Source organism: Dipodomys merriami, unplaced genomic scaffold, assembly GCF_024711535.1.
Source record: "Dipodomys merriami isolate MVZ:Mamm:240054 unplaced genomic scaffold, mDipMer1.0.p SCAF_332, whole genome shotgun sequence".
In the NCBI taxonomy this organism is placed as follows: Eukaryota; Metazoa; Chordata; class Mammalia; order Rodentia; family Heteromyidae; genus Dipodomys; species Dipodomys merriami.
This window is the reverse complement of record NW_027204849.1, coordinates 1104442-1126614: the sequence shown is the minus strand read 5'-3', so window position 1 is coordinate 1126614 and position 22173 is coordinate 1104442. Positions and strand designations below refer to the sequence as shown.

Here is a 22173-nt window from a genome sequence, read left to right as displayed (position 1 = left end):
TAAGGCAACTTCTGATTTCTTTTTTTCAGGCTGTGTGTGTGTGTGTGTGTGTGTGTGTGTGTGTGTGTGTGTGTGTGTGTGTGCTGGGCCTGGGGTGCTGTCTCAAAGCTTGACTTGCTCAAGGCTAGCACTCTACCACCTTAAGCCTCAGTATCATCACTGGCTTTTGGTAGTTAATTGGGACTAAGAGTCTCATGGATTTTCCTACTTGAGCTGGCTTTGAACTGAAATCCTCAGATCTCAGCCTCCTAGCTAGGATTACAGGGGTCAGCCTCTAGTACCGGCTTATCATACACTTTTACTTCAGTAAACTAGAAGTTTCTATTAAAACAAAAAGTGACACCACCTAAACTACTCAAAGCCTGTTTCCATCCCCATTTGAGTTTACAGAGACCCACTTCAGGGAACCTGTACCAGAGGACAGGCCCCCTTGCTGCCAGCAGATAAGCCCCTGGGCAGGGCGGGGGCAGTTCAAAGAACTACCTTATCTCCCCCACCACCTGTGGGCCCACCTGAGCCAGGCAGCAAGAGAATCAGAAGTAATACATTTCCTATTTATTGTAAATATTATTAGTGGTAAATATTTGTTGACAACATACAAAATGACTTCACTATCATTCTAGAGATATTTGCACTTAATGAGTCTCCAAGGTATTTTAATGCTATCTATTCTGCAGCAGTGATGCCAAGCTAACTTTTCTGGAGGGCATTTTTTTTTTTTTGGTCCGGTCGTGGGGCTTGAACTCTGGGCCTGGGCGCTGTCCCTCAGCTTTTCAGCTCAAGTTTCAGCTCAAGGCTAGCGCTCTACCACTTGAGCCACAGCGCCACTTCTGGCTTTTTTCTTTTTGCTTATGTGGTGCTGAGGAATTGAACCTAGGGCCTCATGCATGCAAGGCAAGCGAACCACCTTCCCAGCCCAGCATTTCTTTATTTCTGCTGGCCCTGTGGCTTGAATGCAGGGCACTGGCCTCAACTTTTTTGCTCAAGGATAGCATGCTACCCACTTGAGCCACAACTCCACTTTAGGCTTTTGCTGGCTATTCGGAGATGAGTCTTCTGGACTTTCTTGCCAGGGCTGGCTTCAGACCTCCAATGTCAGATCTCAGGCTCCACGGTAGCTGGAATTACTGGTGTGAGCCACTAGTGCCCAGCCTGGAGGCCATTTTCATACAATTTTTTTTTTGGTCCGGTCGTGGGGCCTGAACTCTGGGCCTGGGCGCTGTCCCTTAGCTCTTCAGCTCAAGGCTAGCACGCTACCACTTGAGCCATAGCACCACTTCCGGCTTTTTTTTTCCTGCTTATGTGAAGCTGAGGAATCGAACCAAGGGCCTCATGCATGCAAGGCAAGCACTCTACCACTGAGCCACCTTCCCAGCCCCCTTTCATACAATTTTTATCAAGAACTGGAAATAGGATTATGGGCTTGAGCCTCTGACAGGGGTATAATTTAAAAACAGTACACAAAATGTTGAATAATGAAAATGATTTAAAGTATACTCACCTGACAGGATATCACACAAGTATTAAAAGACTTTTTAATAATGTGACATGTTTAATTGAAACCCTCTTGCACAAAAAATTACAAATAAGTTAAAAATAGATTTTTTAAAACACATTTTTGAATGACACAGTAAAATACTGAAGGTATTAAAATGCAGGATTCAAAATTACGTACATGAGCGAAATGCTGGTAGCTCATGCTGGCAATCCTAGCTACTCAGGAAGCTAAGATCCGAGGATCACGGTTCAAAGCCACCCCAGGCAGGAAGTCCTTGAGACTCTTATCTCCAATAAACTACTCAGAGAAACCCGGAAGTGGGGCTGTGGCTCAAGTGGTAGAGCACTCTCCTTGAGATGAACAACTGAGGGACAGTGCCCAGGCCCAGAGTTCAAGCTCCACGACTGACTAAAAAAATAAATAAATTCAACTTGTGTACACCAGAACTGGTGCCTGAACTCAAAGCCTGGACAGTCTCATAGCTCTTTCATTTATGGTTGGTACCTTATCAGTTAAGCCACAGCTCCACTTGAGCTTTTTAGAGCTTATTTAGAGGTGAGGATCTCGTGGACTATCCTGCCTGGAATAGCTATGAGCTGCGCGCCTCCTAGGGTTACAAGCACGAGTAACTGATACTCTATATTTTAACAAGATTTCCAAATTTTATTTTATATATAATTTCTAGAACCAGACTCAAACTGTGCATGTGATGTTCCAAATTCAACTCGGCCTCCAGCATGCTGAACACACACTGTACGACAGAGCAGTACTGCCAGCCACAGAATCAGTATGTGAAAAACTGTTGTGGGACAGACTGAGTTAGTGTTCTATAAGCGTTATCTCCACAGTAATCATGAGCAGCAGGTATCACAGGCCACATTTAACAGCCCAGTGACTGAGCTGTCCTCGCGGGAGCACTTTACCAGGTGTCCCGGACATGAGCAGTGCCGGGGTTTCCTCAGCGACACACACTTGCCTACTGCACATCCCCACAGGCCTTGGACACCCACAGCCAAGGTCACTGACAGCTGAGCTGGGTGCAACTTGCCCAGGAGCAAAGCCTTCCACTCCCCGCTCCCTCCCCCCCCCCCTTGGTTGCTTGTGGGGCTGGAACTTGGGGCCTGGGTGCTGTCCCTGAGCTTTTTCACTCAAGACTAGTGCTCTACCACTTTGAGCCACAGTGACATCTAGTTTCCTGCAAGTTAATTGGGAGTCTGACTGACTTTCCTGCCCATGCTGGCTTCAAACCCCAATCCTCAGAGATCTCAGCCTCCAGAGTAACTAGGATTACAGGCGTGAGCCACAGGCACCTGGCTCTTATTTTGCTTTCTAATTTCATTTTTCCCTCCTGAAATAGCAAGCTTGAGGCTAAGGAATAGCCTTGAGATCTTGTTGCTAGGGCTGGAGCTTTGGTCTACACGCCCAGTTCCATGTGCGCTCTCAGAGCCAGCTCTCCTGCTTGTTGGTTTGGCATGTTGTCAGGCAATGAGCGGAAGGCCAGGGCTGAGTTGCGAGCCTCACCCCTTCCAGCCAGCTGGCCCCATATCTTCTCTGGATACCAATACAAACAGGCTGTGCGCTTGCTCGCTCGGGCTATCTAACTCTAACCAGTGGGGGCGGGGCAAAAAAATCCTCGCTATGCGAACAAAATCTGGCAGCACATTTTACCTTTTGTAACTCATTTCAGCCAAATAGTCCTCCCCACCCCCCGCCCCCCAAGTTCAGCTGGGTTCCAGGTAGAGCCTGGGGACGGTGTCCTGGCCCTGGTCCTGGCTGGCCGGCCTCTATGTGGGCTCAGGTGACAGGAGGAGGTAGGAAGGAGGTAGAGGTGGAATTTTTTGCCACCATCCCTCCCTGAGGGAAGTACAGGAAGTCAGTGGCATTCAGGACCGTGAAATGCTGGCTGAACGCTGGCTGACCCTTTAGTACACCATTATAACAACAAAACACCTAGAACTTTCCTGTAGGAAAAGGAGAGACGCAGAGAATAGCACACACAGGAAATGAAAATAGAAATAACCTACTCTCTGTACCCTAATAAAAAGGCTAGTGGTTGGAGTAAAAACTGGGTTAAACAAATGAAGCTGCTTAGGATTTCTAAGAAACCTCCATGTGGCAGGCACACAGTAAAGAATTTATAACAACAATCAGCTACAAAGTCAGGATTTCAAAGGCACCAGACTCCAGACCAGCTTTTTGGGAAGTGCTGCTGGAGGTAATTCCATAGGTTCCTGTAAGATGAGGCCCAGAAACAAGAAACCCAAGCTCATGCCTGTAATCCTAGCTACGCAGGGGGCTGAGATCTGAGGATTGCAGTTCAAAGCCAGCCTGGGCATGAAAGTCCAATAAACCACCAGGAAACCAGAAGTGGTGCTGTGGCTCAAGTGGTAGAGTGCTCGCCTTGAGCTGAAGAACTGAGGGGCAGCATCCAGGCCCAGAGTTCAAGGCCCATGACTGACAAAAAAACCAAAATTTTAATGCTAACCCAAACAGCACGGTCACTGTGTACCACTCCATCTGTGCTCCAGAGATCTATGGTATTTTTCCACTTGCTGATCAAAGCTCTGGGAAGAGAACCCTGCCTGGGAAAAGCACCCTGGAGTGAGCAGGTATTTCTGTGCCAGGCCCCTGGGCTCAGTGGCTGGAGGAGGGGTAGGCCTGCTGCCGCTCCCAAGGGGAGAGCCACCTGTCCAGGCATCTTGGTTTTCTGTGGCTACAGGACCGTTGTCTCTACTAGGTCTCAAGGGGGACCCTAAACCAATATCCTCCTGGGTCTGTAGAGAGAAAAACTCCTTGTCTGTGAACTTTAACTGCACCGAAAATCCCAAGGGATCATTCAACACAGACTCCATCTTCTGGGACTCACAGCAAGGGCCTGCCTCCTCCTGTGCCTGGCTGCCAGAGTCTGGGAACAACTGCTTCTTGACCTGGTGAGGATGGCAACAGGGCTTCTTGGGGAGCCCAGCCTGGGGGGAATGGTTTTCCTTCTTGGTCCTCTTTGAGTCTCTGTCAGTTTGTGATTGATTAGCACTTTTCTCAGGGGATTCAAACACAACCCCTTGGATTCTTGGCCTCTTCAGTCTCTTTTCCAGCAGCCAGAAAATGCCGGGTGTTTTAGAGGAGGAACTCATGAACTGCTGTACTGGGTCTGGGATCAGGGGCACAGAGCACCTGGGGCTCAGGCTGTCCTGAAAGTAGCCCTCACAGGGCTGCTGGCCGACGATGGGTACCACCTGGCAAGGCTTCAGCGCTGCAACAAAGGCACGAAGCTCCGAGAAGGGGGAATGGTCAGAGTAGGGGATGATGTGGACATCCGGGTGGGGCCTGCCGACTTTCCGGCCTGTGGGAATGATCGCGATGGTGGGGTGGGTCTGATTCCAGCGCAGCATGGCAGCGTGGCAAATTTCCCTGTGGTCCACGGCGTGGATGCGGCCAGCCTTCTCCTCCACGGTGAACACATCGGCCAGGCCTAGCAGCTGTACCAGTTCCAGGCGCTGAGGACTCAATACCACCCAGGTGCGAAACTCCAGGGCCAGCTGCTCCAGCAGCAGCTCCTTCCCCAGGCTATAGAGTCCTGGACAGTGTTGCAGGAATAAGGAAAAAGCAAGAGAAAGAAGAGAATAAAGCAACCGAAGAATCCTCATACAGCAATTTAACACAAATATATTAAACTCATGAAGCATCGGGCACTGGAGGCTCACACCTGAGATCTGAGGATCATGGCTGAAAGCCAGCCTGGGTGAAAAATTGCATCAAGACTCTTATCTCCAATGAACCATTAAAAAGCTGGAAGAGGCGGCTAAAATCTGAGGATCCTGGTTTGAAGCCAGCCCAGACAGCAAGGTCCATGGGACTCATCTCCAATTAACTACTAAAAAAGCCAGAAGTGGAGCTGTGGCTCAAGTGGTAGAGTGCCAGCCTTGAGCACAAAAGCTCATGGACAGTGCCTTGAGTTCAAGCTCCAGGGCTGGCAAAAAAAAAAAAAAAAAAAAAAAAAGAAATGCAGGTGACCTTTTTCACCAGGATGGCGCCAATGTTCAATCTTTAATATTCCCAAAAAGAAAACAAAGCAACAAGAACTGAAACCTAGTACTTCAAAAACACAACAAAACCGCCGCTCATGCCTGTGATCCTAGCTACTCAGGAGATCTAAGGATCTCAGCACTCCCCCCACAAAAAAAGGGGAAAAAAGAGGCACACAAGCTTGAAAGTTATGAGAACCTTCAAAGAAGCTAGATTCACTATAAGAGGAAAAGAGAACAACTCACCGATCTTTATGTTGTGGTGTGGGTGCTTTTCAATGAGTTGGATGATCTGGCGCGTAGCTTCTTGTCGGGAAGGAAGAATCAGGGCTGGGTTGCAGTAGGTGTTGTCCAGGTATAGTGTATGGATCTGCTTCCCTGAAGCCAGAGCTGGCTCCTTCAACATGGATGGTGTATACCGAAAATCACCTGGGTGAGGGGTAGAGGGTAAAGATAAAAGGAAAACATCTATTAACATCTACCAACAGCTGGGCATCTGCTTAGAGGGTCTCTGGGAAAACATGGGGCAGCACAGCTTCTCTGTGGGAGAGTTTCCATCCTCACATTCCCTGCCAGGTCTTGACGGTCAATGTACTTTTATGTAATCGAGTCAGGAGGCCACTGGGCTTCCATGAGCAAAGTGCTGGAAGGGAGACTCGGAGAGGCCCACCTGTGTAGAGGATGGTTCCAAAGTATCCTTCAAAGAGAAACATGACCGAGCCGGGGCAGTGATTGGCGTCCAGGAGTGTTACAGTCATGGTCTCCTGTCCCACATCATCTAGAGGCAATACATGGCTCTCCCCGACTTCCAGAGCTCGGATCCACTGCTCAGACACCTGAGGAAACAGCGGGTCATCTCAGGAGCCACGGTCTCCCCTCTGCATCTAGGAGGACAGATGAAGGCCTCATCCACCCGGGAGTGTTAGTGGATGCTTTAGGGTGGAACTCCAAAGCAGCCTGCACTTCTGCCTGCTCCCTCTCGCCTTAGACAGCTCTAGACTGAATGTGAGGGAAGCTGTCAGACCAGAGCTCAGCCAGACTCAAGAGCTGGCCTTGCCTGCTGAGTGGAGCGGGTGAGGGCTGGGGTCTGCGTGTTTACAGGGTGTCACATGAAGAGCTGGCCTTGCCTGCTGAGTGGAGCGGGTGAGGGCTGGGGGTCTGCGTGCTCACAGAGTGCCACATGAAGAGCTGGCCTTGCCTACTGAGTGGAGCGGGTGAGGGCTGGGGTCTGCATGTTCACAGGGTGTCACATGAAGAGCTGGCCTTGCCTGCTGAGTGGAGCGGGTGAGGGCTGGGGGTCTGCGTGCTCACAGCGTGTCACACGCATTCTGCGTTCTGTTCTTTTTTGATGGCTCGCAGAAGAGGTTGGGCGCTCTGAGCCGCTAGGGTGCCCACTCTTGTTTTTATTTTTGTTTGACAGTCCTAGGGCTTGAATTCAGGGCCTGGGCGCTGTCCCTGAGCCTCTTGGGCTCAAGGCTGGAGCTCTACTACTCGAGCCACAGCGCCACTTCCGGCTTTCTGAGTGGTTCAGTGGAGATGAGAGGCCCGGACTTCCAGCCGGGCTGGCAGGTCCTCGGGCCTCCGAGCCTCCAGAGCAGAGGACCAGCGAAAGCCCCCAGCCGGCCTCTGCTGTGCTAGCTGTGCCTGCCTGGGGGGCGGGTGTGCTCGCGCGTCAGATGTGTCGGGCACACCCCACCGGCTACCGGCGCACCGGCTCAGGCTCTCTAGGGACGCGGGTTCCGTTGGACGGCCAGGAGTCCGCAGCCGAGCGGCGCTCCGGCCCGGCCGCGGGAAACTCAGGGCCCCATTCGGACACAGGCCGGAGGCCCGAGGGGCGAGCCCGCCGGACCCCGTACCCTCGGGGTGACCCCGCCGTACCCTCGGGGTGACCCCGCCGGACCCGTACCCCGGGGGTGCCCGGCCCGCGTACCCGCAGGCGGCGGCGCAGGAGGCGCGCGGTGAGCGGGGAGCAGTAGAGAGGCCGCGCCCAGCTGCTGCCCAGCCCCGCCGCGTGGTCCGCGTGCAGGTGCGACAAGAAGAAGAGCCGCGCGCACCCGGCGCGGCGCAGGCTCCACAGGTCCACGGCGATGGGCGTGTGGGGGATCGCCACCCCGCTCATGGCGGTGGCGGAGGGTGCGGGCCGGGGGGGCGGGGGACAGCCGGAGCCGACGACCCCGGGCGGAAGGCCCCGCGGAGCGGGCCCCGTCGGGCGGAGTCAGGCCGAGCAGCCGATCCCCGAGCGCCGGGAGGGGAGAGGCCGGGGGAAGGGCGCCCTAGGTCGGGGTCTGGGCTAGGCTCGGCGCTCACAGGTGAGTGGCGGCTCCCCACGGGCCGGACTGCACGCCGAAAGCCAGATCGGGCCGACCCCGGACCCTGGACCCGGGACCGCGGCAGTGGGGGAGCGGGAAGGCGAGGCCTGCGGCCGAGCGGGTGGGTCGGGTTGTGCGTCAAGCGGCGTGTAGGCGGGGCGAGCTGCGGACCGAACGGAGCGGCGTGTGGGCGGGGCGAGCTGTGGGCGGGGCGATCTTAGGACGGAACGGAGCGGCGTGTGGGCGGAGCGAGCTGCGTACGGAACGGAGCAGCGTGTGGGCGGGGCGATCTTAGGACGGAACGGAGCGGCGTGTGGGGCGGGGTGGGACGCGAGTCGCCGGCGCTGCGGGGCTGAGGGTCCGGAGCGGATAACGCGGCGGCCGGGCGAAGATGCCCTACCTGGGCTCGGCCGACGTGGTGAAGGAGCTGGGGAAGGCGCTGAGCAACCCGAATGTGCAGGCCGATCGGCTGCGCTACCGGAACGTCATCCAGCGCGTGATCAGGTACCGCCGCGCGCCGGCTGGGCCGGGGCCCCGCGCTCAAGACCCAGGGCCGGGAAGACGGCCGCCACGCCGAGCCGGCGGGACCGGAGCGCCTACCGACCAGTGCCGCGCGGGACTGCACGTGACCCCGCGACCGCCGCGCGCGGCTGGGGGCCGAGGGAGCTCCTGAGGAGAGCCGAGCCGCCAGCCCGCGGGGGTGGAGGCGCGCCCGGGATGACGACGGAGGCCGCGCTAGGGAGGGGCGGGAGGAGGGGAGGCCGGGGGAGACCGAGCCCGGCCAGGGGCCCGGGCCGCCCGCCCCCGGGTACTCACCGAGCAAGAGCAGTGGGGTAGAGGCCGCTCGCTCTCCTGGTCCGACCGAGCCCGGGCTCCTGGACTCGGAGCCCTGTGCTCTCGGCCTCAGCGCCTCAAGGCTGGCGTTCTACTCCCTGAATCACACCTCTACTCCAGCGTTGTTAGTGGTTTGCGATGAGTCTCAAAGATTTGTCACCGTGCTGGCCTTGGGATCAGGTCCCAGGTCCCAGCCTCCACCGCCCAGCAGGGATGGGCTGTACCCTTCCTGTCTGTTGCATAGAGGTGATGCGCAGAGGGACATTAATCATATCATTACCTTATCTGCCTGATGAGCTTCATAACCTTTAGGCTACAGTATTCCTGCTGCAGCAAAGAAACATTTCTGACTTTTTCTGATAATGTCAGGCCTCAGGACTCCCCCTGCCTGTATTCTGTATATTCTGTTTAAGTCCTTATCTACTGTATTGTAGTTAGTGGTAGTCTTCTGCTTTACTAGTCTAGACGTCCTATGGGTCTTAAGATTATGTCTCATTGATAAGGGCGTAGCTAACAAAATAAATAGAAAACCCACAGAATGGGAGATTTTTTTTTAACCAGTTATGCATCAGACAAGGGCCTCATATCTAATATATACTTAGAGCTCAAAAGAGCAAGCCTCTCCCTCCTCAAGTAAATCTCAAAACAACATACAAGTAATAAACAGGCTAAAGACTTAGAGACTTCTCAGAAGTAGTAGTAAAACAAAATGGCCAGTAGACACATGAAGAAATGTTCAACATCTCTGTCCATAAAAGAAATGCAAATCAAGACAACATTGAGATTCCACCTCGCCCCAGTTAGAATGGCCAATATTGGGAAAACTAACAATAACAAATAATGGCAGTGATGTGGCCAAAAGAAAAGTCTATACACTGTTGGTGAGAATGTAAACTTGTTAAACTACTATGGAAAGCAGTATGGAGGTTTCTCAAAAGACTAAACACAGAGCTCTCCTATGACCCAGCAATCCCACTCCTGGGCATTCACCCAAATGACCACAAACAAGGCCATACTAAAGCTACCAACACAACCATGTTCATTGCAGCATCGTTTACCATAGCCAACATGGAATCAACCCAGGTGCCCCTCAGTGGACGAGTGGATCAAGAAATTGTGGTATATCTACACAGTGGGATTCTATGCATCCATCAGAAAGAATGATATTATGCCATTTGTGAGGAAATGGAAAGACTTGGAGCTGGGTGCCTCATGCCTGTAATCCTAGCTACTCAGGAAGCTGAGATCTGAGGATCATGGTTCAAAGCCAGCCCGGGCAGGAAAGTCTGTGAGACTCTTATCTCCAATAAACTACTAGAAAACTGGAAGTGGGGCTGTGGCTCAAGCGGTAGAGCGCTTGCCTTGAGCTGAAGAGCATAGGGACAGTGCCCAAGCCTCATGACCAACCAAAAAAACAAAAACAAAAACAGAAGTCTTGGAAAAAGTATTAAGAAAAGTAAGCCAGACCCAAAGAAACAGGTTGCCTGGTTTTCCTCATTTGTAGTAACTAGAATGTGCCTATAAGTAACACACTAGATGGTAAAAGAAAAAAATACTGGGAAATGATTTATTTTTTTCTTGTTGTGGGGCTTGAACTCTGGGCCTGGGTGCTGTCCCTGCACTCTTCAGCTCAAGGCGAGTGCTCTACCGCTTGAGCCACAACAACACTTCGGTTTTCTAGTTGTTTATTGGAGATAAGAGTCTCTTGGACTTTCCTGCCCAGGCTGGCTTTGAACCCTGATCCTCAGATCTCAGCCTCCTGAGTAGCTAGGAGCACAGGCGTGAGCCACCAGCGCCCAGGGGAAAGTTGAATTATACAAGTTTCTAGACATCTACACAGTGAGACCAAAGGAGGATGTTCTTAGGAGAGGATCACATAGGTGCTATAGAACCCTATACCATATAAATAATATTTATCAAAATGAACTCCAAAAAATGGAAACGAGGTTTCTTTTTCTTAGTTGCTGCTTCTGTTTTCCTTTCCCTTTATCTTGTTTGTTTGTCTTTGGAAAGGTTAGGGGAGGCACAAAAATGGTTGGACAAGCCCAGTGTCAGTGGCTTATGCCTGTCATCCCAGTTCCTCAGGAGGTTGAGATCTGAGGATGAGCTTCAAAGCCAGCCTAGGCAGGAAAGTCCAATAAACCACCAGAAAACTGGAAGTGGCACTGTGGCTCAAGTGGTAGAACGCTAACCTTGAGCTGAAGAACTAAGTGACAGTGTCCAGACCCAGAGTTCAAGACCCACAACTGAAAAAAAAAAAAAAAAAGAAATGGTAGGACAAAGAGTGAACAAATTCAGCAGTGATGCTATATCCTATGTGGAAAATGAACTATACAACTTGTGGGTGGGGACAAGTGGGAAAGACTAGGAGAGAGTAAGAGAAGAGGTGTCAGTGTTAAAAAAGAAATGTACTCTTTATCTGACTTATGTAAGTGTAGCCCCTCTGTATATCACCTTTACAATAACAAATTTTTTTTTTTTAAGTTTATGTCAGCCAGGCACTGGTGACTTACGTCTATAATCCTAGCTATTCGGAGGCTGAGATCTGAGGATCATGATTCAAAGCCAGCCCAGGCAGAAAGTCTGTGGGACTCATTTCTAGTTAACCACTAGAAAACTGGAAGTGGCACTGTGGCTCAAGTGGTAGAGTGCTCACCTTGAGCTGAAGAGCTGAGGGACAGCACCCAGGCCCAGAGTTCAAGCCCCATGACTGACAAAAAAAAAAAAAAGTCTCAGCTTATTCCTGGAATGAAAAAGCTCAATTTCATTAGAAGGTACTAGGGATTCAACAAGTTTTGAACACATAGAACAATATTTATTGCAGGCCCTTGGTGTAACATATTGTATGACAGCTGGGTGCTGGTGGCTCACGACTGTAATCCTAGCTACTCAGGAGGCTGAGATCTGGGGATCACTGTTCAAAGCCAGCCCAGACAGAAAAGTCCCCATGAGAGACTTGTCTCTAGCCACTCAAAAACCAGAAGTGGAAGTGATGAGTGTTAGCCTTGAGCAGAATAGCTCAGGAACAGCACTCAGGCCCTGAGTTCAAGGCCCACCCCTGTCTCCCCCCCAAAAAACAGTATTGTGACATAATGAGACAAAGTAGACATGCTTGCATCCTTTCTACGTGGTTGCAACTTGTGTGAATGAATGAAAATCCTTCTGGTTGGGGCTTTTGTATTTTACTGATTGCTACTGTGTATGTTGGTTCCAGACACATGACTCAGGGCCTGGACATGTCTGGTGTTTTCTTGGAGATGGTGAAGGCAGGTGCCACTGCAGATGTGGTTCAAAAGAAGCTGGTTTATCTGTACATGTGCACATACGCACCCCTGAAGCCGGACCTGGCTCTCCTGGCCATCAACACCCTGTGCAAAGACTGCTCGGACGCCAACCCCATGGTGCGAGGCCTGGCCCTGCGGGGCCTGTGTAGTCTCAGGTGAGTCTGGTCCGAAGAGGCTGATGTTTTCACCTTGATGTTCGCTTTCTTTAATAGAACGTACTAACTTCACAACACGCAGGATTTTGTTAAAACATTATCAACCGGGTGTAGACTGTAGTTTATCATACTCCCCCACTACCCTTCTAGCCTTCCTGTGGTCTGCCATGGGGTATATTTTTTATGAGGACAACTTATTTGAGCTTCTCCGTACTAAAGAAGACACTGTGGGCCAGATACCAGTGGTTCACGCCTGTAATTCTAGATATTCAGGAGGCTGAGTTCTGAGGATCACAGTCCAAAGCCAGCCCCAGGGAAGAAAAGTCCATGAGACTCTTATCTCCAATAAACAATGAGAAAATAGGAAGTGGCACTGTGGCTCAAGTGGTAGAGCTCTTTGGCTGAAGGGCTCAGGGACAGCGCCCAGGCCCAGAGTTCAAGCCCCATGACCGGAGAAAAACAACAATGACAACAACAACAACAACAAAAAAAAAACACTGTGGATGGGAAGGTGGCTCAGTGGTAAAGTGCTTGTCTTGCATGCATGAGGCCCTGGGTTCGATTCCTCAGTACCACATAAGCAGAAAAAGCTGGAAGTGGCACTGTGGCTCAAGTGGTGGAGTGCTTACCTTGAGCTGAAGAGCTGAGGGATAGTGCCCAGGCCCTGAGTTCAAGTCCCATGACTGACTAAAAAAAAAAACAAAAAAACACTGTGATACCCCAAATCTGACTTTTAGCTATTACTTTGACTTTCTGAAGTATTTTTTTGTTTTGTTGGTTGTAGGGCTTGAACCCAGAGCCTGAGCACTGTCTCTGAGCTCTTCGCTTAAGGCAAGTACTCTACCACTTTGAGCCACAGCTCCAATCCTGGTGTTCTGGTGGTTAATTGGAGATAAGAGTCTCATGGACTTTCCTGCGCAGGCAGGCTTGAACTGCAATCCTCAGATTTCAGTCTCCTAAGGAGGCTTGAACTGCAATCCTCAGATTTCAGTCTCCTGAGTAGCTGGGATTATAGATGTGAGCCACCCGTGCCTAGCTGTATTATTGATTTTATTAAAGGAAATTTTCAATTCTCGTTCTTGGTAAATATCCTCAGTTTTAGTAAAGATGTTTAAGTAATTATTAGTGAACAATTTATTCTGTCTATACAGCCTTAATCCAAATGAAAGCCATGTTAGACTTGTTAAGTTTGGTAGAGGCTTTCTCTGATTGTTTGTGATTTGATGGATGTACAGTGAGACATCTAAATTATATCTAAGCAAAGCCCTCCATTAAATGAAGAGGTATGAAGGCTGACTTCAGGATGCATTTATTGTCTAGGGTGCCCGGAGTGCAGGAATATACCCAGCAGCCTATTCTCAATGGTCTGAGGGATAAGGCTTCCTATGTCCGTAGGGTGGCAGTCCTTGGTTGTGCCAAGATGCACAATCTACATGGAGACTCTGAAGTCGGTAAGTTCAGTGTCGTTCACTGGCGCTTTCACTATGTCTAAGAGGCTCTACTGCTGGGTCTTAGCAGGGTGCAGGGCTTCCTACTAGAGGTTTTTGTGGGGGAAGGGGGAACGGGAGCAAGATGAGAACTATTGCAGTAAGCTACTTAGAACAGTGTAGATATGTCAAGTTTTCTGACACGTGCTTCTTTTTTTTGTTCGTTTGGTTTGTTTTTGGTCGTGGGACTTGAACTCTGGGCCTGGGTGCTGAACCTCAGCTCTTCAGCTCAAGGCAAGCACTCTTTGTACCACTTAAGCTATAGTGTCACTTCCTTAACTTGTACTTTTTTTGGGGGGTAGGGGGGAAGTCTGGTCATGGGGCCTGAACTCTGGGCCTGGGCGCTGTCCCTCAGCTCTTCAGCTCAAGGCTGGCGCTCTACCACTTGAACCACAGCACCACTTCCGGCTTTTTTCTTTTTTGCTTATGTGGTGCTGAGGAATCGAACCCAGAGCCTCATGCATTCAAGGCAAGTGCTCTACCACTGAGCCACTGAGCCACCTTCCCAGCCCAGACTTGTACTTTTTTTAACCTCTTTTTTTTTTGGTGGTTATGGGGCCTGAGCTCAAGGCATGGGTTTTGTCCCTGAGCTCTTTTGCTCAAAGCTAGCACTTTACTACTTTGAACCATGGCTCCCAATTCCTGTTTTCTAGTGGTTAATTGGAGATAAGAGTCACAGATTTTGCTTTCCAGGCTGGCTTTGAACTGCGATTCTCAAATCTCAGCCTCCTGAGTAGCTAGGATTACAGGAATGAGCCACCAGCTTCCAGCTCTTTTTTTAAAAACAAAAAACAAAACTCTTCTTTAAAAACATTTTTTGGTTGTGGGGCTGGAACTCTGGGCCTGGGTGCTGTCCCTCAGCTCTTCAGTTCAAGGCAAGCGCTCTACCACTTGAACCACACCACCACTTCCGGTTTTCTGGTGGTTAATTGGAGATAAGAGTTTCTCCAACTTTCCTGCTCAGGCTAGCTTTGAACCACAATTCTCATATCTCAGCCTCCTGAGTAGCTAGGATTACAGGTGTGAGCTACCAGTGCCCAGCAAAATTTTTTCTTTTTCTTTTTTCTTTTTGTTGGTTGTGGGGCTTGAACTCTGGGTCTGGGCGCTGTCCCTCAGCTCTTCAGCTCAAGGTGAGTGCTCTACCACTTGAGCCACAGCACCACTTCCAACTTTTTTCTGTTTATATGGTGCTGAGGAATTGAACCCAGGGCCTCATGCATATGAGGCAAGCACTCTACCACTGAACCACCTTCCCAGCCCCTGTCTAAACTTTTTTTTTAACTTTTAGAACATGTTTTCAATGCCTCTTCTCATTCTTTAGTGATATATATATATATATATATATGTTACATATATGATATATACATATTATATAGATAACATACATATACAAAACCATTTTACATCTGCCATATGTATTCTATATAGATAGATATTTACTTTTATATTTCTTTGTTGCCCATACTAGGGCTTGAACTCAGCTCCTCAAGCTCTCATGTGGCTTTATTGCTTGTGGCTATTGCTCTACTACTTGAGCCACAGTTTTGGCTTTTTGCTGGTTAGAGATGTGGTCTCAGATTTGACTGCCTGGGCTTTGCTTCAAATGTTAATCCTTAGATCTTAGGCTCTTGAGTAACTAGGATACAGGAATAAGCTACTGGCTCCTGAGTTGTCTTTTTTCTTCCTTCCTTTCTTTTTTTTTTTTTTTTTTTTGCCAGTCCTGGGACTTGCTCTCAGGGCCTAGGCACTGCCCCTGAGTTCTTTTTTTTTTTGGTTGGTCGTGTGGCTTGAACTCTGGGCTTGGGCGCTGTCCCTGTGTTCTTCAGCTCAAGGCGAGAGCTCTACTACTTAAGCCACAGCACCACTTCCGGTTTTCTAGTGGTTTATTGGAGATAAGAGTCTCACAGACTTTCCTGCCCGGGCTGGCTTTGAACTGTGATCCTCAGATCTCAGCCTCCTGAGTAGCTAGGATTACAGGTGTGAGCCACTGGCACCTGGTTCCAATATGTCATTTCTTTAGCAAAGAACTTTATCTGCCTAGTGTTATTACGATGGCTCTATACCTGTGACTCTGAAGGTTTTTTTCATCTGTTTGTGTTTTTTCTTTTTTATAGATGGTGCCCTGGTAAATGAGTTATACAGTTTGCTGCGTGACCAGGACCCTATTGTAGTTGTGAACTGCCTGAGGTCTCTAGAAGAAATCCTAAAACAGGAAGGCGGTGTTGTCATTAACAAGCCCATTGCTCACCATCTCCTAAATAGGTTTGGATGTCCCGTCCTCATTTTGTTGTGGTGACTGCATTCTGTTGGGACCTGCTGAAAGGTTGAAAAAAAAAGTTAACCCTAAGTTTTAACTTCCTTACACTTCACTAAGAGAATTTCTTTTGTTTGACTTAATTTTTCTTGTAGAGATAGCAGAAGCAGCACAAGGGACATGTTCTTCCCTCCTCTACAGCTTTGTGTCCTCCAAACTAAGCAATTTATGTTGTCTTAAAATGTAGAGAATCTGAGGTGGATGCTGGTGGTTCACACCTGTAATCCTAGCTACTCAGGAGGCTGAGAACTGAGGATTGCGGTTCAAAGCTAGCCCGGGCAGAAATGTCCGTGAGACTCTGATCTCCAATAGCCTTCCCTCCTCCTCCCCGCTAGAAAACCAGAAGTGGCGCTGTGGCTCAAGAGGTAGAGTGCTTGCCTTGAGCTGAAAAGTGCAGGGACAGCATCCAGGCCCAATGACCAAAAAAAAAAAAAGTAGAGAATCTGGGACTGGTGATGTTCATCAGTGGTAAAGGTCCTGGGTTCAATCCTTAGTATGGAGAAAAAGAAAAATGTAGAATCTAGTGTATGCTGAACATGACTTCAGTATTAGACAAGTGTGCCTTTGTTTCATCAACCTGACTTGGACTTAAAAACTTACTTTGTGGGAACTCATAGTAAAAAAGAATAATTATGGAATAATTATGGAATCCCTGTTAGGAATTCTGTACTTGTTATAATAGCTGCCTGGTACAGGACAGTAGTATGCAGATATTTCTAATTTTGTTGTTAAAATAGCGCTTTTCTTTTCTTTTTTGGACAGAATGTCAAAACTAGACCAGTGGGGCCAGGCTGAGGTGTTGAACTTCCTGCTTCGCTACCAGCCTCGCAGTGAGGAGGAACTCTTCGACATTCTCAATCTGTTGGACAGCTTTCTCAAAAGTAGCAGTCCCGGGGTGGTGATGGGAGCCACCAAACTCTTTCTGATCTTAGCAAAAAAGTTCCCCCATGTACAAAGTGATGTGCTGGTGCGAGTCAAGGGGCCTTTGCTTGCTGCCTGTTCTTCAGAGAGCCGGGAACTCTGCTTTGCTGCTCTCTGTCACGTGCGTCAGATCTTACGCAGTTTGCCAAGTCACTTCAGCAGCCACTACAAGAAGTTCTTTTGCTCCTACTCGGAGCCCCATTATATCAAGCTCCAGAAGGTGGAGGTGCTGTGCGAGCTGGTGAATGATGAGAACGTGCAGCAGGTGCTGGAAGAGCTTCGAGGGTACTGCACCGACGTGTCTGCTGACTTTGCTCAGGCTGCCATCTTTGCAATAGGTGTGCGTCTGCAGCTTCTCCTTAGAGCTGGAGCCAGCTAGCTACAGCACTGTAGTTGGAGGAACCGCAGAACACAGAAGAGAATGAGTTGCTTCAGGGGAAAAAGTGTAGGTTACAAGCAAGGAGAAAGGGAGTTTTTTTTTTCAATCAAGACTCGTGTCTCGGGCTGGGAAGGTGGCTCAGTGGTAGAGCGCTTGCCTTGCATGCCTGAGGCCCTGGGTTCGATTCCTCAGCACCACATAAGCAAAAAGAAAAAAGTCGGAAGTGGCGCTGTGGCTCAAGTGGTAGAGCGCTAGCCTTGAGCTGAAGAGCTGAGGGACAGTGCCCAGGCCCAGAGTTCAGGCCCCATGAACGGACCCCCCCAAAAAAAAGGACTGGTGTCTCTGTTGTGATAGAGAATACAGGTAACTCAGACTATCATACTTGAAATGTGTATTACCTGTTGTCTTCTATCCATATACTTTTCCATACATCATCTTATTGTAGTCTTTTTTTTTTTTTTGGTCAGTCATGGGGCCTGAACTCTGGGCCTGGGCGTTGTCCCCTCAGCTCTTCAGCTCAAGGCTAGCGCTCTATCACTTGAGCCACAGTGCCACTTCTGGCTTTTTCTGCTTATGTGGTGCTGAGGAATCGAACCCAGGGCCTCTGCATGCAAGGCAAGCACTCCACCACTGAGCCATGTTCCAAGCCCTTATTGTAGTCTTATGAGGCAGTAAGGAAAAGTGGGTATTTCTCTTTTTCCTTTGTGCGCTAGTACTGGGTCTTGCTTGAACTTGGAGCCTCACGCCCTCCCTTAGTGTTGTTTGCTGAAAGCTGGCACTCTACCACTTTACTGAGCCACAGTTCCTCTTCTGCTTTTTGTGGTTAATTGTCCATATAAGTATCTTGGATTCAAAGCTCAGCTCAGGCTGTGGTTAATTGTCGATATAAGTATCTTGGATTCAAAGACAGCTCAGGCTGGCTTTGAACCAGGATCCTCAGATCTCAGCCTCCCGAGTCCCTAAGATTACAGGTAGAAAGCCAGATGCCTGTGGCTCGTGCCTATAACCTAGCTACTCAGGAGTCTGAGATGTGAGGATCCTAGTTCAAACCAGCCCAGGCAGGAAAATCCTGAGACTTATCTCCAATTAAGCACCGAAAAGGATAGAAGTGGCCCAGGTGGTAGGGTGCTATTGTTGAGCAAAAAGCTCAGAGACAGCGCATAGGCCCTGCATTCAAATCCCAAGAACCAGCACCAGAAACAAAAATAAAGAAAAGATTACAGGTGTGAGGCACTGGCACCCAGCTGAAAATGAGTGTTTTAAAGATGAGGAACTATGGGATTGTTGAATTGGTAAAAGGTCATTACAGGCATGAGCCACAGGGCCGAGCTTGACTTACCAGTCTCTCCCTTTCCTTCCTCTGTAGGTGGCATTGCCAGGACTTACACAGATCAGTGTGTGCAGATTCTAACAGAGTTGCTGGGGCTTCGCCAAGAGCATGTTACCACGGGTAATGGCCACCTTTCTAGGACTTTTTTTTTTTTTTAATGCAAAGTGTCTGCTTTATAGTAGTTGCTCCAGAAATCTTTTTGGGGGACTGGTGATGATATTTCACACCTGTAATCTCCACTGTTCAAGAGGTAGAGGTGAGAAGATTATAGTCGCCTAAGGCTAGCTGGGCAGAGTTAACACAAGACCCTACTTGAAAAACAAACTAAAAGCAAAAAGAACTGGGGCAGCCTGGTACCAGTAGCTCATGCCCAGAATCCTAGCTACTTGGGAGGCTGAGATCAGAGGATCCTGGTTCAAGGCCAGTCCAGGCAAGAAATTTGATAGCTGAGTATAGTGCTATATGTGTGTCTGTCATCTTAGCTGTAGCAGCAGGCAAAAAAAAAAAAAAAAGGATGGTGGATTTCTGTGTGTTCCTGGGTAGGAAACAAGACCTAATCTTTCTCTCTCTCTCTCTCTCTCTTTATCTCTCTCCCTCGCTCTCTCCCCCTCTTGCCCCCCCTCTCATCCTGGAGCTTGAACTCAGGGCCTGGACACACTCTCTCAGCTCAATGCTAGTGCTCTACCACTTGAGCCACAGTGCCACTCCAGTTTTCTGGTGGTAAACTAGAGATAAGAGTCTCACAGACTTTCCTGCCTGGGCTGACTTTGAACCATGATCCTCAGATCTCAGCCTCCTGAGTAGCTAGGATTACAGGCATGAGCCACCTGTGCCCAGCTGACATAACTTTTAAAAACATAATTTATTGTTATTGGAAAGGTGCAGTCCTGAGTTCAGATCCCAGTACTGCAAGACAGGTTTTCTTTGAATGAGTAATCTAAACCTGCTGCTCTCAGAGACGCACAGGACCGTCGGTGTGACAGGGTCTGTACCACACATAACAGATACACACAGGATCTTCAGTGTGACAGGGTCTGTACCACAGATAACAGAGGTACTAAGAAGGCCTTGCTTGATTTTTTTCCCCCCATGATTTTTTCCTGTACTGGGCTTTGAACTTAGGGCCCTGAACTCTTGCTTGGCCTTTTCTGCTCATGGCTGTTTCTCAGTCAGCCACAACTCTAGTCCACCTTTTTTTCTGATAATCTTATAAATGTTCTTTCCCCAGTTTGCTCTGAACCACGATTCTCAGATCTTAGCCATTGACACTTAACTTGGCTTAATTTCTCATCTCTTTTTCTTTATTTCTGTGAGCTCTTGTTTTCAAGATTGGGACTATGGTGAGGCAGCAAGGTTATAGCAGTGCAGAATTTAGAGAGGCCTCTCCTACGATTCCTGCAAGCCTCTGCCTTCATAAACTATTCAATTCTGGAACCTTGCTAGCCTCCCCACAGCCCTAAGGTCCAATTATACTGTCTTCGGAATATTGTTTGATCATATTATGAACTCACATTTGCATAAAACATTTATATTATATTTATATTTGTGATACACATTTATTTTACTGTGTCTACATATAGTTATTAACATTTATAGATCACATTTTTATATGAATATGTTACATTTTATATATGTCTGTATTGTCTGTGCTAGTGCTGAGGCTTGAATTCAGGGCCTGGGCATTCTCCTTTAGCTTTTTTGCTCAAGGCTAGCAGTCTGGCTTTTTGCTGGTTAGTTGAAGATAAGAGTCTCAGGGACTTTCTTGCTCAGGCTGGCTTCAAATTAGATTCTCAGATCGCAGCCTCATGAGCAGCTAGGTGCACAGGTGGGAGCCATCAGCGCCTGGTTACATTATATATTACAGAGTTCATTTCTATATATTAGCCATTTATCTTCAATCCATCTGACAAGAATAACAGTCATGGCTGGGAAGGTGGCTCAGTGGTAGAGTGCTTGCCTTGCATGAATGAGGCCCTGGGTTTGATTCCTCAGCACCATATAAAAAGCCAGAAATGGTGGTGTGGCTTAAGTGGTAGCCTTGAGCTGAAATGCTGAGGGGACAGTGCCCAGGCCCAGAGTTGAAGCTGTGACCTACCCCCCCAAAAAAAAAAAAAAAAAGTCATATAAGAGTATTGCCCATGTCCTGCCTTTCTCAGATAAGGGTCATCCTACCAAACCTTATTTCATAAATCTAATATAAGACTTGCTCGGGTTCTTTGCTGTGTGCAGGTTCTAATCCTATACTCTTGTCCTGGACTTTATTTTAGCGGTGGTGCAGACTTTCCGAGACCTAGTTTGGCTGTGTCCTCAGTGTACTGAAGCTGTATGTCGAGCCCTGCCGGGCTGTGAGGAGAACATTCAGGACAGTGAGGTACAGTGTGATTCTCTGGGCACCGGATCTGTTTGTTTTTGTTTTGTAGAGCTAAGGATTTAACCCAGGGCCATAACAGTATTGTGTGCAAGCGGGCGAGCACATACCACTACTGCTGTTTGATATCAGGGCCTTGAGCTTTTATTCTGCTTTTTGCTCACAAAGGAACTCTACTGCTTGAGACACACCTCCACTTCTGGTGTTTTGGTGATTAGTTGGAAATAAGAGTCTCACAGACTTTCCTGCCCAGGCTAGGTTCAGTGACCTTCCAAATCTCATCTTCCTGAGTAGCCATTGGCACCTGGCTTAGCTATGTTTTTTAGTACAAATTCTTTTTTTTTGGGGGGGGGGGTCTGGTCGTGGGGCCTGAATTCGGCCTGGGCACTGTCCCTCAGCTCTTCAGCTCAAGGCTAGCACTATACCACTTGAGCCACAGTGCCACTTCCGGCTTTTTTCTTTTTGCTTATGTGGTGCTGAGGAATTGAACCAGGGCCTCATGCATTGCAAGGGAAGCACTCTACCACTGAGCCACCTTCCCAGCCCCTACAAATTCTTTTATACCATTGCTCTCCTGAACATTTTAAAGTCAGAGATTTAGATCATGGAGGATTTTTTTTTTTTGTGAGGTGTGGGGCTTGAACTCTGGGCCTGGATGCTGTCCCTCAGCTCTTCAGCTCAAGGCTAGCACTCTGCCACTTGAGCCACAGTGCTACTTTTGGTTTTCTGGTGGTTGGTTGGAGGTAAGAGTCTCATGAACTTTCCTACCTGAGCTGGCTTTGAACTGTGATCCTCAGATCTCAGCCTCCTGAGTAGCTAGGATTACAGGCGTGAGCCACTGGTGCCCAGCCATGGAGGATTTTTTAAATTATAACTTTATTGTTATTAAGGTACTGTACATAGGGATTACCATCTCATAAGTTAGGTCACAGGTATGTGCTTTTTCCTTCACTCTCCCCCTAGTTTTCCCCTCCTCTTCCTGCCCACAGTTGCATGGTTCATTTTCTGCATAGTGTCTACTGAGTATCATGCCTGAATCATTTCACCCTTCCTCCTTCCATTTATTTGTGTCCTCCATTACCCCTCACAAGACAGAAAAAAGAACAAACAAAACAAAAAGCAAAACAACAACCATCACTACCAACACCAACAAAAACTCCATGTTTTTAATTACAGGCTCATACCTGTAATCCTAGCTACTCAGGAGGTTGAGATCTGAGGATCATGGTTCAAAGCCAGCCCAGGCAGAAAAAGTCCATGAGACTCCAATAA

The 22173-nt window shown here is 48.8% G+C and overlaps 2 protein-coding genes across 7 annotated transcripts in view; one reads left to right on the top strand and one right to left on the bottom strand.

The window, feature by feature from the left end:
• LOC138803084 (AP-4 complex subunit beta-1) overlaps positions 1-22173 on the top strand; it is a 30236-nt gene that overhangs the window by 3427 nt on the left and 4636 nt on the right. Inside the window, exons 1-7 of one of the 4 annotated variants that reach the window (XM_069986924.1) lie at positions 7525-7546; positions 11878-12102; positions 13423-13553; positions 15704-15851; positions 16666-17162; positions 18570-18653; positions 20801-20904. In XM_069986924.1, coding sequence (XP_069843025.1) covers positions 11882-12102; positions 13423-13553; positions 15704-15851; positions 16666-17162; positions 18570-18653; positions 20801-20904 — 1185 coding nt within the window. In that variant the 5' untranslated portion in view covers positions 7525-7546; positions 11878-11881. Of the gene's footprint in view, positions 1-7524; positions 7547-8156; positions 8334-8790; positions 10120-11877; positions 12103-13422; positions 13554-15703; positions 15852-16665; positions 17163-18569; positions 18654-20800; positions 20905-22173 lie in introns of those variants that run through there. The other 3 variants (XM_069986921.1, XM_069986923.1, XM_069986922.1) reach the window with 3 other exon arrangements.
• LOC138803085 (5' exonuclease Apollo-like) lies at positions 1533-7945 on the bottom strand. 3 transcript variants are annotated; one of them, XM_069986925.1, is made up of 4 exons: positions 7451-7945; positions 6191-6356; positions 5767-5949; positions 1533-5072 (listed from the first exon to the last, which is right to left on the bottom strand). In XM_069986925.1, the coding sequence occupies exons 1-4, from the start codon at positions 7637-7639 to the stop codon at positions 3997-3999; spliced, it is 1614 nt and encodes a 537-aa protein (XP_069843026.1). In that variant the 5' UTR covers positions 7640-7945; the 3' UTR covers positions 1533-3996. The 3 variants fall into 3 exon arrangements, with proteins under 3 accessions (XP_069843026.1, XP_069843028.1, XP_069843027.1); XM_069986927.1 differs by having other exon boundaries at positions 7828-7942; XM_069986926.1 differs by having other exon boundaries at positions 6191-6404; positions 7451-7529.

Excerpts from the sequence above, each read along its gene's own strand:
- LOC138803085 (XM_069986925.1), bottom strand. The coding sequence starts at position 7,639 with ATGAGCGGGGTGGCGATCCCCCACACGCCCATCGCCGTGGACCTGTGG. Across the intron at positions 5,950-6,190 it reads TGGAACCATCCTCTACACAG|GTGATTTTCGGTATACACCA; the intron begins GTGGGCCTCTCC and ends CCCCTCACCCAG. Across the intron at positions 5,073-5,766 it reads ACACCACAACATAAAGATCG|GACTCTATAGCCTGGGGAAG; the intron begins GTGAGTTGTTCT and ends AACACTGTCCAG.